The 16,865-nt window shown below is 40.9% G+C and overlaps 1 protein-coding gene across 2 annotated transcripts in view; it reads right to left on the reverse strand.

Annotated features, from left to right (window-relative positions):
* Positions 1 to 1,023: 1,023 nt before the first annotated feature.
* TMEM123 (transmembrane protein 123) overlaps positions 1,024 to 16,865 on the reverse strand; it is a 36,645-nt gene continuing 20,803 nt past the window's right edge. The window contains exons 3-6 of one of the 2 annotated variants that reach the window (XR_009155292.1): positions 12,082 to 12,321; positions 9,344 to 9,488; positions 5,166 to 5,346; positions 1,024 to 4,694 (exon numbers count right to left, since the gene is read on the reverse strand). Coding sequence is in view for 1 of the 2 variants with exons in the window: in XM_058184686.1 (XP_058040669.1) it covers positions 4,670 to 4,694; positions 9,344 to 9,488; positions 12,082 to 12,321 (410 nt within the window). In the remaining variant the exon portion in view is untranslated. The remainder of the gene's footprint in view (positions 4,695 to 5,165; positions 5,347 to 9,343; positions 9,489 to 12,081; positions 12,322 to 16,865) is intronic. The other variant, XM_058184686.1, reaches the window with a different exon arrangement.

Genomic DNA, 16,865 nt, shown 5'->3' on the forward strand with positions numbered 1-16,865 from the left:
AACAGGAATTTGTGTTGGGAGGCATTTGTTTTGAGTTGAACGATGCTGGGAATGAAGTAATTCCCAGCTGTTCGAATAAAGTTTGTTTGTTTTTTCATGGACTGAGTTTATTACTACCTACTTGGGCCTGGGTCACAACAGTCTTAAAGTTTCAGTTGGATAGGAGGCAGGACTTCCTTCTAGCGAAGGCAGTCACTCTTGGTGCAATATTCAAATAAGACGTGACACAACGCACAGGTTTGATGTCTTGCTTACTTTAATTAATTGCCACTCCCCTCAAACCCAATAAAATTCTGTCCCTTCATGTATAGCTTCAGCCCATATGGATTTAAAATGTGCATAGCAGAGAATGTTCTCCTACATCTCACCATCACTTTTCACACTGCAAATATTGACCTGGAAAGAGTTCCCACATTCTGTCTTACACAACTGTTCCAAGCTGTTCAGCACAGAAATCTCTCACGAGTTGTAACCAGGCACATATCCATCCCTGAATAAAGTTGTTTTTTCTTAGAATCTTTATTCAGAATGGAGTAGAGGTAGTCCTCGACTTACGACCACGATTGACCCCAGAATTTCTGTTATTAAGGGAGACATTTTTGAAGTAAGTTTTGTCCCATTTTACGATATTTTTTGCCTCAGCCGTTCAGTGAATCACTGCAGTTGATAAGTTAGTAACCTGATTGTTAAGTGGTCTTTGTTAATTGACTTTGCTGGTCAGAAAGTCGCAAAAGGGATCACACGACCTCGGGACACTGCAATCGTCATAAATATAAACCAGTTGTCAAAACGTCTGAATTTTGATCACAGGGATCTGCAAAGGTTGTAACTGAAAAACGGTCATAAATCACTTTTCAGAACCATTTAACTTTGAACAGTCATCAAACAAACAGTTGTAAGTCAAGGACTATCAGCATAACAAAAAAGGCAAGAGAATGGTGAACTATTCACTTCAAATACAGGCTGCCTGCAGCTGCCCCAGTATTCCATTTATAGGCCCCAGAAATACTAATTGAACAAAACTGAAATTTTTAGACTTTATTTTTCCTTTTCTTAAATGAGGCCAACCATAAACTTATATTCATAGTATAGAGAACATACAGAATTAGCTCAATTCATCCACACACCAAACTATCATTCGCACACTTGCATCGTCCATTGATTCATGAGATAGTCAATAGATAGATGATCGTTTAGCCCAATGTGTCATGTGAACAGAATCACAGATTTATTTCTATCATCATAATTAGCCTTCTATCTGAAGTGGCATTTCAACACATTTTGAAAGTGGTAACATTCCTGCATGGACCATTGGTGTAGCAGATTCATATGAAGCCAAGTTAAAAAAAAGTTACTAGACTTCAAAATGGGGTAAAAATTTCTCAAATTCCCTAAGGAGAGGGACACAAACATACTGCTGTGTTCTTGATTCTGCTTTTTTAAAAAAAGTACAGGAAGTCCTCACATGACCGTTCACTTAACATGTGCTTGAAATTATGACAGTGCTGAAAAAAGTGACTTACAGCCAATCATCACACTTAGAACCATTGCATGTGATTGTGAATTGGGCACTTAGCAGCCAGCATCTGTTTATGATAGTTGCAAAGTCCTGGGATCATGTGATTGCCTTCCCGGCTGTCAAATCAAGAGGGGATGCCAGATTTATTTCTTTTCCTTACCAAAGGAAATCATAAAAATTGGGTATGGACATGCAATGACACACAACTGCATTGGTTAGAGACAAAAGTTCCAATCTCAGTGGTGGTCGTATGTCATTTTAAAATTGTATTACAGAATAAGCAATGCTTTGATGATTTGGCCTTTGGAGACAACCAGTACCAAAGGCGTATGTTAAAAATTGCAAGTTGCGAGTTGTTGTGTGTTAGAGACAAATTCAACCATAGCTCTGTTCTCTGCTGTATCTTTGATCTCTCGCTGAAGTCCTAAGGGGGACATGCAATTAGTAGTCATCTTACAGTGAGCAAAGCAAGTACCACAGCCATTAATTATTCTGGTATATACAAACAGACAGAATAAAAAAAGAGAGGAAAAGGCCCATTTATCTCATCAATCTTCTGCAGCTGTGAAATACGCACCCCAGTGCACTTGTGAAGTTAAACAGCAGTGAAGAAAACTACACAAAAAGGTTGTTGCGTGCCACCTCTATTCAAGTCATGCATGTAGGGGGCCAGAGAAACCAGATTATTATGGGGCTTTGAGAGGAAGTGTGCAAGCAAAGATCATACTAAGAAGAGGTAGAATTAAGACCAAGGTAGTCCATCAAATCCCCGCCCCAGTGAGAGTTAACTATATAATACAATGCAACACAATACAGTAAGCTTTCTCTTTCTTGTAACAGTGCTTGAAACTCCGCAAAGATCAAATAAAGACGGTTACAACATCTACCGTACTTTTATCAAATTCCATTTAAACAATCATGGTAGAGGCTGCCTTAAGACTTGACTGACCGACGGAAGCATAGTTCTGTGGTGAGGCGAGTTTTATCCCTTTCCTTTCCATTAAGTAACTCTACTACTTTACTTCCATTAGCAACTCTATAATTAGCAATTATCTACTGTCATGAATGAAAGAAAGATATAAGGCAAAATGTTGCACTGGGGGTTCACACCATTGGAAAGAGTTAGACCTTTCAGAAATTTACAGAAATTCACATTCAGATCTCTTCCATGCAACATCTTGTGTGAATAATATTTTCCATTGGCAGCAACAGAGACTGCTTTTATTCTGAAGAAAGAAAAAATGTCTCATCTCCAAAATGGTTGGAGAAAAGCTTGGATATTTGTCCTCTGAATGTTGGGCTCCTTGAGAGAAGCCATTGAGACCTTCTTTGAGAATCTAATCAACCAGATGGGAATTGTACAGAGTACATTTATCTTTTAAGTGCCCCATGCCTGATCAATGTCAAATTTGTCTCATTTCAGAAATATACTCTGAATCAGAAATATACCAAATCTTCCTTTTTTTTTTATGTATAGCACAAGGGTGGAAAATGTATTTTCTTTTTTGTTTGTAACGTTAAAAAAATTTAAAAAAAGAAGAAGAAAGAAATATACTCTGGATGTTGGACAGCATGGAATAATTAGTTATCATTAATGATTACTACATAGCACACACAATTGCCTAAGTTATTAAATAATTATTGGCATAAATGTTATGGATGTTTATTCCTGGATCAGTTTCTCTGTGAAAAGTGTAAACACAGACAATGAATAATTACACAATTATCTGCATTTAACAGATAAGTCACACAGCTTCTTGTCCAAGAGCTAACTCATATAACCTGGTGAATTTCTCACATGGTGACTTTAAACAGAATGGATCTCACAAGATCACGGGTGTCAAACTCACGTCGTCACGGTGGAGTCATGTGATGTATCGGGACTTTTTTCCCCTTTGCTAAACCGGGCATGGGCGTGGCCAGCACGTGACACATCGGGGAGTTTGATAGCCCTGCACTAGATGGACCTCAAATGAATGATTTCAGAATGCCTTCAAACTGGAAGAAATTGGCCTTCCTTTCCAGGAAAAAAAAATAAAAATCTGAAGACACCAATTTTATATGAATCTTCTTTCAGGGCAGTCCTATTCATCTATCATGTTTTAAAATGTTTATCATGTTTTAAAAAACCACAACGAAATCCCTCCACCTCAAAAGCATCAAATTAATTTTTGAACTCCTATCGGTTGTATTTGGTTTTTGGGAACCACAAAGTAAAAAAAAAAAAATCTTAAATAGTCAACAAGGCAAACACAGGTAGTCCTCGACTTACGATCGAGCCCAACATTTCTGTTGTTAAGTGAGACGTTTGTTAATTGAATTTTGCCCCATTTTACAACCTTTCTTGCCACAGCTGTTAAGCGAATCATCGCAGCTGTTAAGTTAGTAACATGGTTTTACATGAATCTGGTTTTCCCATTGACTTTGCTTGCCTGAAGATTACAAAAGATGATCATATGACCCCAGGACACTGCACCCATCATAACTATGAGTCAGTTGCCAAACATCTGAATGTGTTTTTCACACGCCTGAATATCAAAAATGGTCATAAGTCGCTTTTTTCAGTGCTGTTGTAACTTCGAAGAGTTACTGAATGAACCGTTGTAAGTTGAAGGCTACCTGTAGAATATTTGAGCTTCCCCAGATTGTTAAGGAAACAATATTCCAATGATATTCCACAAATTTTACACAGCTGATCTGGAAATACTGTTTTTGTGACTTCTGTTGGAAAGGGTTACTCTTATTTGCCCAGCGATGTCTGATTTGTTTTCCTGAATGAAAACAAACAAACACCTGGAGAGCAAAACAAAAAGGTTCAGGATCCAACACTTGAAGTTGTATTCTGTTGTTGACTTGTCATCTCCAATCGTCTGTAGAAAAAGAGCTAAGAAGCAACAATGCTTACTTTAAAGGGTTTCAAAAGAGAGCAATTAAAAACAGGTATAATTTCAATTCCTTGACATGCTTCATTGAAGATACTCTGAATATGCAAAGCCCTTGTGGAGTTCTCCAGATTTGCAGATCAATGTATGTCAAAAAGAGACAAAACAGTCAATATCAGATCAGATAATATTTTCCCAGAGAGAAAGTGTTGCTAAAAGCAGGAGTAACAGGCGTGGGTGGTTGCCTTCTGTCTTTTCAGCATGGACTTTAAATAATAGCATCATGTTCATCACTGGAGGAAAAAGAAAAGGAACTATGTTATACACTTCACTGGGAGCTACAGAATGATTAAATGAGATTAACAAATATGCAAAACTTTCTGGACCCTCTTTTGTACTTGCAAAAAACCTTTAGACCTTGACAAAAAAAGCCAGGTTCTACTGATCAACACAGTGTTTAAGGTTATCATCATCATTTAACAACCCCATAATCCCTTGCGGGGTGGAGTCTGGGCAACTGAATGGAGCTAGCAGAGTGTTTTAATGGCTGGATGCCCTTCCTGTCGCCAATGCAGAGTTTTGCTCTGCAGATATATTCTCATTGGCCCAGAGAGAGAAATCTCTGCCTCTACCTAGGATCAAACTCACAGCCTCCTGATTTTGAGGCGAGAGCTCCACCTCTAGGCCACCATACCACTCTAGTGTTTAAGGTTATTAAGATTGTATATAAATTAAAAAGAGCACTATTGAATCTTCATACAAACCATATAGACAGCATGACACAGTGACTGGAGAAGATGTTGATCATAGCATGAGAACAGAGTCACTGTAATTCCTCATAACAAATCTGTTGCTGAGGATTTCATTCTTTGGCGTTCCCCAAAACGTGACCAATGGGACTAAACATTAGGCTGTGCAAGCCCTTGTATTTGACGATCCTTGTTACTAAATTTGAGCACAAAAATGTCAGTGAAATACAACAAGGAATGAACTTGGTGATATGAAAGAACATAGATAGTTCTCATTTAGCAACTACATTGCTTAGCAACTTCACAGTTGTATTTGTTTATTTATGTCCTATCTGTATTATTTTTACTCAAGGCAGTGAAATATCCAACACACCTTCCTCCTTCTATTTCCCCCACAACAACCACCTGTAAGAGGGCTGGACTGAGGGAGAATGACTAACCCAAAATCATCCAGCTTGTTCTGGCTTGCCAGACTCGGACAATGAGGAGGTTGGGGAGGAACTTGGGCCAGTCCTGGAGTCTGGGGAAGGCTCTGATGGACATTGATAAAAACAACGAAGGTGGAGAACAGGGTATCTGGGCAAGCAACAAACACCTTGTGGTTTCTTTACCAATACGGCTTGGTAAAATTCCTACTGTAACTGAAAAAAGAGAATCTCCTGAAGTTAAAAATAATTGAACTGTAAAGTTGTCCTGCATTTGGTAGAACATTCCTCCCATGAATAGGAATCTACAACTATGTCTGATGGCATGTGGGAATGGCCTTGGGAAACAGGAAGAAGAGCCCCAGAGTCCACAACTGCTATGTAAAGGTTATCTCAACCTATAGAAGGGATGGCTGTGTGTGTGTGTATGATAAGCAGAGCAAATGGCTGAGCAACAAACGTACTTTTCAAATAGACAGCTATTTGAAGTTACAACTGCCAAAACATCTAGGGAGATATTTACACGAGCGAAATTCGAACAGCTTGATACAATGGTCAGATATGAGAGATTCCATTCTACATCCTACAATGGATGACTCTGCATTTGCGGAGCGGCAGAGTTAGAAGACCTGGCTCACATCCTATTTGATTGTTGCCTATACAAGAGGGTGAGAGACAGGCACCTCGGTTTATATACCAGACGAATGACCCATTGGGATCCCCATATCAAAACAACTTATCTTATGTGCGGCCAGAACCTGAAAATAACATTTAACACAGCATAGACTTAAGCAAAATGGTTCAGTTGAAATCGGCATATGAGGTTGGGGTAAATTGTAGGGGGGTGACACCGAAATATAATTTTATCATGTTTTATTTATCTCTATATTCAATTATTGTATTTTATTCCAATTTTATTTTAAATTGTATTTTATTCCAGTTTCATTTTAAATGGTATTTGATTCCAATTCCATTTTAAACCGTATTTTATTCCAATTCCATTTTAAATAGTTTTTTATTAGATTTTAGTAATAATTTGTGTCTGGAACTCTGCACTTTGATATGGCCCAAGGGCTAAGCCAAAGGTCTTCAAACTTGGCAGCTTTAAGACTTGTGGACTTCAATTTCCAGAATTCTCCAGACAGCATAAGCTGTCCAGAGCTAGAATTCTGGAAATTGAAGTCCACAAAGTCTTAAAGCTGCCAAGTTTGAAGACCTCCGGGCTAATCAATAAAGTAAAGTGAAATGATAAGCATTTCAAAAAGAAGCCAGCCTTAGCTTTCCGGAGAGTAAAAGGAAAGCAGGTTAGAGTTACTTTCAGTCTTACGGAGGTTTTGTTAATGGGACCTTACAATAAAAAGATTTTGCTTGTGCTTCTTGTGTGGACAACCTCAAAGAGCCAGCACTATCTGGGAACCACACTCACCACAAAGTAAAAATAGTAGCTGATCTTACTGGAAGGAAAGAAAATGCCTCCTTCTTTTACTGGAATGCTTAAAAATAAACCAAAGAAGCTTGGCGAGCAAAATTCTGGAATTAAGAGTCGGGTGGCAAGGAAGCACAAAATGAAAGAGTGCGGTTTCCTTCAAAGGCGGAAGAAAAAGTTATTCTATCTTAGGATCAGCTACGTGTTCCAGTATATGGCCCCATACTAGTGCCTGGAATGCACTACCTGACTCTGTGGTCTCTTCCCAAAATCCCCAAAGCTTTAACCAAAGACTATCTACTATTTACCTCACCCCATTCCTAAGAGGTCTGTAAGGGGCGTGCATAAGAGCACCAGCGTGCCTACCGTTTCTGTCTTAATGTTCCCTTTGGTTGTATCCAATTTGTATGGTTATTTCATGCTTATACTTATATATATTGTTGTGTTTGACAAATAAATAAATAAATAAATAAAAATACTTTTGTGAACAACACAGCAGGAGACAAGAGAGTTAACAGAAAAAGGAAGGGTCCAACCAGGGGCTGAAATAGTTCAAAAGACGGGATGTTGCAGAGCTCCTGACTTCTACCCACGCTGAGCTGACGAAAGGAAGTAATCACAGAGTAAACAAAAGAACTCTCGTTGTTAGGAAGGGTAACAAAGGGTTTAGTACTATGACGTTTCCGCTTGTGTAAGAGGGTGCTGGTCTCACCTTTCAGTGGAATAAAAACTTAAAAGAGCTAAGATGAAAGCAACCAGACAAATTACTAATACTCCGTTCTTAAACATTGCTCTTTCATTAGGATGACGAGCCCAATCTTAGGGTTCACTCAGATTATTTGGTCGCCGCGATGTAAAAAAGACGTGGAGTGCAGATAAGAGATTTCACAGTAACAGCATTGGAAGGAACCTTGGAGGTCATCTAGTCCAACCCCCTGCTGAGGCAGGAAACCCGTACTAGAGATTTGAACCTCGAGCAACAAAGATGATTAGAGGCTGGAGGCTAAAGCATACAAAGAACGGTTGCTGGAATTGGGTGTGTCTAGTTTAATAAAAAGACGGACTAGGGGTGACATGATAGCAGTGTTACAATATCTCAGGTGCTGCCACAAAGAAGAAGGAGTCAAGCTATTCTCCAAAGCACCTGAGGGCAGGACAAGAAGCAATGGGTAGAAACTAATCAAGGAGAGAAGCAACTTAGAACTAAGAAGAAATTTCCTGACAGTTAGAACAATCAATAAGTGGAACAACTTACCTGCAGAAGTTGTGAATGCTCCAACACTGGAAATTTTAACAAAGAGATTGGACAACCATTTGTCTGAAGTGGTGCAGGGTTTCCTGCCTAAGCAGGGGGTTAGACTAGAAGACCTTCAAGGTCCCTCCCAACTCTGTTTATTCTATTCTATTCTATTATTATTAGAGGGAAAATCAAGATTCCACACAGTTAAAAGCGGGGTGTAATATTGTGCCTGAATTTGCGTTAAAATGTTGGAGAAGTATACCTGGATGAGAACGGCAGAATATACATTCATATACATTAATGTTCTGGTGTCCACCCGACCTACAAAAGACTAGAAAAACTCCTTCTATCAGGTGAGACCATTGATCAATTTAGTTTAAGTTTTGCTTTGGCTCAGTCTTTGGCATTATTTTATCTGCTGACTTCAAGCAATTCAATCAGTGAGTTTTATGGTTGGATGATGCTGACAGCCTGGGTTTGAGAAAGGTTCTGGTTTCTTGGTCTGCTCTACCTTGTTGGGCTAACATGTCTGAAGTTACAGCTTCCATCATCCTACCATTAGTTTCATTATTGTATTAGAAAAACATGGATGTCAGCCAGTGGTGGGATTCAAATAATTTAACAACCAGTTCTCTGCTCTAATGACTGGCTGGGTGGGCGTGACCAGGGGATGTGACAGGCAGCACTCAACCTCCTGCACCCCTCTCAGAACAAAAATGGGCTGCGCGGGGGGGGATGCACCGCCCTCCCACACCCTGTTTTGGGCCTAGTAGGCCTCCCTGCAGCCTCTTGGGAGCAAAAATGGGCTGCGGGGGGCCTGCAGCACAACCCCCACTGCCCCGTTTTGGGCCTAGTAGTCTCCTTGCACTTACCTAGGAGCCAAAATGGGGTGCGTGGGGACTCCTAGAAGGGGAGGGGCGGGCCAGCCAGAAATTTAACAACCGGTTCCACCGAACCGGCCCTAACTGCCTGAATCCCACCACTAATGTCAGCTCTGCCAACTGTTATCGTGTCATAATCTCTAGTGCTCGAGCAGAGTACATTCTTCCTCAAACCTTGCCCAGTATTACACTTAGAGAAAGATCAAAAATATTCAACGTACATGGTTCGATACTGAACACCTCTTTTTGTGTGATAGAATCTGCAACCAATGTAGCCAAAGGCGAGAAGTCCCAGAGTCAACACAATGCCACCGATGAAGCTGCTGGCGCTGAACCCCGATGACTTGCCTTGAATTGCTGAAGCTTCTGTAATGTTTTTTTTTTTAAAAAAGAAAAGACAAAAATGTTTATACACTTTTGCTGAAGTATTAATTTTTCATTTTTTATAAATGTGTATATTGTATAGCTTTTGCTTGTCGGTTCTTGTTCTTTTGATTCTTATCATGTTTCTTTTTAAGGACATGAGCTGACATTGGCTGATCTTGAGAAATTAAATAGGCTGGCTATGGTTAGTACTTGGTCAGAGGAATTTACCAGGAAATACGTTCTGTAGAAGAGAGTAGGAAGCTGAAAAAGAAAAAAAAAACCAACCAACTTCTGGAAGAAACTATTGACCAATGTTTCTGAAATGTTACCAAGAAAACTCTGTGTGTGTGTGTGTGTGTGTGTGTGTGTGTGTGTGTATGTGTGTGTGTGTGTGTGTGTGTGTGAACCAGGTGAACTCAAAAGAATCTTTATTCTATTTTAAAAGTGCGGACTTATCCTTTAACACAGGGCTCTCCAAACTTGGCAATTTTAAGATTTGCGGACTTGAATTCTGGGAGTTGAAATCCACAAGTCTTAAAGCGACCAAGTGTGGAGACCACTGCTTTAATAGGCAAATAAAATGAATGCTGTTGGGCTGTAGGAACCTATCTCAAGAGTCTATTCTTTACCATAGCTCAGACCAAGTTGGGTTTCTCTTGGCTGACTTTTAGAGCAGGAGTGGACAACTCAGAGCCTCTTTTCAATATCTCTAGAGCACCTTCACACCGCTGCTAAAGACTTAGGAGTCATTGTTTCTAAAATGGGAATAACAATTGTGTGAATGCTCTAGAAGAGGGGTGTCAAACTTGATTTCATTGAGGGCCGCATCAGGATTGTGTTTGACCTTAGGAGACTGGGGAGGGGGCGTGGCCAGCTCAATGTCACTCACTGAGGCTCCATTTTTGACCATGACAACTGAAAACAGAGCCTGGGCAGGCGGTGCAGCTTCCCTGAGCTCTGTTTTCACTGGCAGAGGCACCACAGGCTGGTCCTTCACTGTTTCCAGGGTGGGCCCGTGAGCCAGATCTAAGCACCCCGCCGCCCAGATCTGGCCCCCTGGCCTTGAGTTTGAGACCCCTGCTCTAGAATATTCAGTAAGAATTGGCCACCTCCAAGCAGAAACAGGAAAACAGAAATGTTTGCTTGGTCTTGCCTATGTTGCTGTTTTGTTCATCCCGTCCTGTACACCACTCGGAGATATTAAATTAATGTTAACATGTTTTGGAGGATAATTCCTATCATCTCATATATCAGTGGAATCATTGGGAAATTCTTCCTAATTTGAAGCAAAAATCCCTCCCTTGTAATTGGAGCTGATTGGCTTTAAATAGTTGGAGAAGGATATCACACTACCTCTTAATCTTGTGCTCTCCATTCTACATGGGTCCACCTTAAATGTTCCCTCAAAGAAATTTGATCTCTGGGCTTTACTCCATCTATGTTGTCCCCTTCTGGACATATATTGACAGCTTTCCCATCCCACATGTCTGACATAGGAATAAGGAGTTTTACATCTTCCAGTGGTTTTGGACTTCAACTGCCATTAAGCCATGACAGCATAGCCAAAGGCATGCTTAACCCTATTGTATCAACATGTAAACCAAGTTGCATTTAAGAGTTATTAGGAAGGGCTTTCCTTTTTATTAACCATGTCCTTTGTAGAATCTGCTTTTGGGAGGGACCGGATAAGTTTGTTCCTTTCTGATGTTTAAGTGACACACTTTCTTAGTTAGGCAAACTTCTATAGTCCTTGCTGTATTTCAGAACCGTAATTGTTAGAGAACAGTTTTGTTCCTGGAAAGCAGCTGGACTGCCCTCCTTTGGATGCAGGCTTAGAATTCTGGGACTTGTCATCCCAATACTTCTGAAATACATCTGGTCAGAAAAGTTATAGCATTTTGTTAATTCACTACATATTGTATTTTTCGGAGTATAAGATGCACCTTTTTACCCCCAAAAAGAGGGTGAAAATCTGGGTGCGTCTTATACTCCGAACATAGCCCCGCTCAGCTTCTCAAATGGAGGTTTCAGAGGCTGAAAAAAGCATCAGAAAAGAAGCTTCAGAAAAGAAGCCTCCAAACAGAGCTTCAGAAGCTATTTTTCTGAAGCTGTTTCGGAGGCTTTCAGAGGCATAAAAAAAAGTTTTTTTTGAAACGGAGTTTCAGACGTTTTAGAGGCAGGAAAAAAAAGCCACAAAAAAAAAAAAAAAAAGCAAGGCACAGAGCTCACAACCAAGGAACCTATTGCTAAAATTCACCTCTGGGAACAGCTGACTGGGGGTATTCTGGGAGGCAGATCTACCTGCCAATCAGCTTTTTTCTTATTTTCCTCCCAAAAACTAAGGTGTGTCTTATACTCCAAAAAATACGGTAGTTTCTCTTGAATTGGTATTAACGTTGTATGTCAGAAACAAACCAAATGCTCATGAATGTAATCAATTACCCATGATATTCTGATTTTTCAGAGTAACCTAAGAAGTGATGTGCCTCATTTCTATAAGTTTCTTTTAAAGACAAAGACAATCATGATGAATTGAATGAGGTGAGCTGTAGATGGACAGCAATCAAGCAGGAAGTGAAATGTCGGTACATACCCGTCACCAATGGAGACGATGGCTTAGTTACAGGAACTGCAGCGGTCGTCTGTGTCCCAGATTCAGTTGGTGAATGCTTTGTACTGGCAGGTAATACAGGTTTATCTGTTTGAGAGGCAACGGTAGATTGTGCAGCAGGGATGGTCTTGTTGGTGATTGTTTGGATCTTAGAAGTCACTTCAGGAGGAACTGTGGTTTTCACTGATTTTTCGGTGGCATTGGTAACAGTCGTGGTCTTTGCTGGTTTAGAAAGATATGTAAGCTTTTTAGAATAATGCTTGCATTACAGGGTAGATTATTAATATGTCAAAAGGTATAACAAAGATGTGTGATTCTTATTATTTTGGGAACAGAAACATTGTAAGAAGCTGCCAGTCTAGCCATTTTGTGGATGTTCCTAGGGGAGTCAAATTCAAGGCCCGCGGGCCAGATCTGGCCCACGGGTTGCTTAGATCTGGTGCGTGGGGCCACCCTGGAAACAGCAATGGACCGGCCTGCAGTGCCTCTGCCAGCAAAAATGGAGCTCAGGCCCCCCCACGCATGCCCTCCCAAACTCTATTTTTGCTGGCAGAAAGCTGCAGGAGGCTGTCGCAACAAAAAACAGGGACCAGGCAGGCCGCAAATCCCCCCCCCCCCCAGCTACATTTTCGCTGGCAGAGGGCTAGCAAAAGAAACTAAAAACAAAACAAAAGGAGAAATGTTTCCCCTTTTTCATTTGAGCGTGCAAGAAGGGACAGGAAAGGAGAGAGGGAAAGACAAAGAAAAAGAAGGAAAGAGAGGAAGAGAGCAAGGAAGGAAAAATAAGGAAGAGCGGAAGGAAGAAGAAAGGAGAAGGAAGGGGGAAGGAAGGAAGGAAAGTAGGTAGGTTATAATGAGAGTGAGGGATGGTCTGAGGGAAGTCCTGCCCCTGACACGAGTGACGTCGACCTGGTCACGCCCCCCCCCCGTCCACACACCCCCAGCCCCCCCCCCCCCCGAGGTCAAACACAACCCTGATGTGACCCTCAATAAAATCGAGTTTAACACTCCTGTCTTAGAGTTTTCTAGAAGTAAAAATATTGGAACCGGGAATGGTATGCAGTATTCAGGAGAAGTTATGGACCACTCCTTGAATGGCCAGATCTTTAAGGTCCCAAAGAAATACAGAATGTTTTCTCATTATGATTAGAAGAATAGGTTTTGAACTTCTCTAAATCAGAAAATGAGAGCTAATTTGGTGCAGTGGGTTGAGACACCAGGCTAAAAACTAGGAGGCTGGGAATTCTAGTTCCACCTTGTACACAAAACCAGATGGATGACCTTAAACCAGTCACTTTTTCCTAGCCTAGGAAAGAGGCAATAATGGAAAGCCACTTATGAAAAACCCTGCCAACAAAATCACATGGACTTGTTCAGGCAGCCTCTAACTGAACATGTCTGAAAAGAAGGGGGAAAAATCCCCATAAAATACAACTTTAATTAAATAGCAACAGCACTAATAAGGATAATGTAGCTTAAATACACCTTCCCTTACACAACAACAAATTACTTTGTTACAAAGATGAGATGCTACTCATTCCTTGATGTGGCTGGTTTATTCTATACTTTTACCCAAATTCTTTCTGATACAAATCATCAGGCCAGTTTGTAGTTTACCAGCCAAAAAATACCTTTTTCCAAAACTTGTGAAACTACATTCCATTGTTCGTTTTCATCTTGGCAAACCAAGCATGCTATGGAGATGAGAAATATGCAACTTCTTTCCTATTCAATTTTTGCTGCAGTTACATTTTCACCATTGAGGGGACTGATAGCATTCACATGGGTGTGACACACCAAAAATACACCAGTCCTGAACCACATATTTTGGAGAAGGAAATATGAGCTACTACTATATCCTGAATGGAAACCTGTGTCATTTACCATATTTTTCAGAGTATAAGATGCACCTTTTTACCCCCCAAAAGAGGGTGAAAATCTGGGTGCGTCTTATAGTCCGAATATAGACCTGCCTAGCCTAAAAGCCTCTGAAACCTCCATTTGAGAGGCTGGAAAAAAAAGCCTCTGAAACTTCCATTTGAGAGACTGGAAAAAAAAGCCTCTGAAACGGAGGTTTGAGAGGCTGAAAAAAAGCCTCTGAAACCTCCATTTGAGAGGCTGGAAAAAAAGGCTTTGAAACGGAAGTTTCAGAGGCTGAAAAAAAAAGCAAGCCACAGAGCTCACAACCAACAAACCTGTTGCTAAAGTTCACCTCTGAGAACAGTTGATTGGGGTTATTCCAGGAGGCTGATCCACCGGCCAATCAGCTTATTTCTTATTTTCCTCCCCCAAAACTAAGGTGCGTCTTATAGTGTATCTTATAGTCCGAAAAATACGCATATTTCATTTATGAACTTTATTTATTTATTTATTTAATCACATTGATTTATAAACTGGATTTCTGTCATCTGATCTAACAGGTACAGCAGAGCAACACAATAAATCTTTTATTTATTATTAGCCATGATGGCGGAGTGGTTAGGATGCAGTACTGCAGGCTACTTCTGCTGACTAATGGCTGCCTGCAATTTGGCTGACCGAATCTCATCAGGCTCAAGGTGAGCCTTCCATGCTTCCGAGGTGGGTAAAATGAGGACCCAGATTGTTGGGGGCAATAGCCTGACTCTGTAGGCTGACCACTTAGAGAGTGCTGTAAAGCACTGTGAAGAGGTATGTAAGTCTAAGTGCTATTGCTATTATACTTTAGAAATGTTGAATCCTGAAGACAAGACAAATAAAGGTTCTACTAGGTTGGATTATCCATTTCATTTATTTTTACTTGAATCAATTATCCGACCTCCCCGCTCCACTCACCAAACGATTTTAGGCAGCTAATATTCCAAAAGGAAATTGATGAAATAATAAAACATATAGTAATAAATCTTTGTCAAGGATCTATGACTCCTATGCTAAGCTGGCTGAGGAACTCTGGGAGTTGAAGTCCACAAGTCTAAAAGTTGCCAAGGTTGGAGACCCCTGTTATAGAATGACTGAGTGATTCCTGTGAAAGGATGTTGAGTCAGGACTTTGCTTCCCAAGGATAATTTGTACTTTTTAATATGCAAAATTGAAATTTGTCAACAAATGCCTTGGATGTGTGAATTGTTCATCAAAAAGTGATGGATGAACAAGATCCATTCATTAATTCTTAGGGTCAAAGGACTCCGAATCAGGCACCTTCTCTACTGGTTTCAGAATGGAAGAGAAATTATTTCGTTGCATCTGCAGAAAGAACAAATAACAAAACGCTTCATGACTGGGAAGGAAAAGGAAACTTATGCCTTCAAGTCAATTCTGACTCATGGTGCCCACCTGGAAAAGTCTTTGCAGTTTTCTTGACAAACATTTCAAAAGTGGCTTGCCCCATTTTTTCTTTCTGGGGCTGAGAAGGACTTGCTGAAACTCACCCAGTTGGTTTTGTGGAAGGTGGAATCAGAACTCAAGAATTTTCTAGGTTTTAGCTTGATGCTTTAACCTCTACACCAAACTGGCTCTCACACCTAGGTTCAAATTCCTATTAAATTACAAAGCTCATTAGACAATGCTGAGCTTTAGTTGCTACCACTCAGACTAGAGTGGCACCCACTGAGATCTTGTGACAATAAAAATGTGGTAGGAGGGACTGAATCTTCTTGGATAGGAAAGGCAGCATGGGTTATGTCACAATTTAAAATAAATAGCTCTTATCCCTTAACGAGACAGAGCACTGACATGCTGGCACAGGATAAGCTGTGAAATATTTGTAACGTCTTCTGCAGAAGAGTCTGTGAGCCATCCAGAAACCCAACAACAACAAAAAAAAGGAATGCAAATATTTATATGCAGTCACCAGGACATTGCAGTTCATGTTTGGGTTTATAACTGTTATAGAACAGAAGGGATAAAACCATCTGCATCATTTTGGCTTGCAAATCCAGAGGAGTGTTCTGACCTAGGCTTCCTTAGAAATTAAACAGTACAAACTTACTCCCGGCTAACCTCCTTAATTCATACAGCTGTAAATTACTTTCATTTACAGTCAGCAAGGCTTGATAAACAGTCTTTCAGAGGAAGGTTATCAACACCCATCTATTTCACCGGGAACGCTGCCAAAGAGCTAATTTCCAGATGCAGGGCAAGGCCAAACTTGGCACAGAGTCACAAACAGAATTTTCAAATCTTGAATTGGCCAGATGAACTAATTGCTTCCTGCAAAAGCTCATGTCCCGTTTGCTTCTCTTTTATGTCTTATGGGAGGGGCCAATCATCTCCAAGCCTTACGCCCAAGTTGATCCTGTTTCCTTAATTGTTCCTGTCTCCTGGCAGCTCTGCACACACTGGGAAAAGGCTCACGCTGTTCTTCTGCCTCACTGATGTCAGACTCCAGAGGCAGCAAAGAACTACCAGACGGCCTTGGCCCCCTCTCTGCCTCCGACTCAGAGCCATCGTCCGAGCCTTCCCCAGACTCCAGGACTGGCCCACATTCCTCCCCAACCTCCTCACTGTCCGAATCTGCTGCCAGCTCTGCTGGCAGGCCACAACAAGGAGTGTTTTCAAAAGGAAGCAGAAAGCCTCTGTGTAGATTGGAAAAAAGTGTCCCAACTCAGGCTGGTTTTATAAACACAGGACTGGAGATAATGTAGACCAAGAGGTCTTCAACCTGTAGGCTGCAGCTATTGGCCACCGGGCTGCGTGAGTTGGTGTGTGGACACATGCTTGCGTTGTGGCCAGACATGACCCCACTCATGCGGCACCAGTGGCCCCACTCATGGCCCCTCTAGCACAAG

The sequence above is a fragment of the Ahaetulla prasina genome, chromosome 5 (assembly GCF_028640845.1).
Source record: "Ahaetulla prasina isolate Xishuangbanna chromosome 5, ASM2864084v1, whole genome shotgun sequence".
In the NCBI taxonomy this organism is placed as follows: domain Eukaryota; kingdom Metazoa; phylum Chordata; class Lepidosauria; order Squamata; family Colubridae; genus Ahaetulla; species Ahaetulla prasina.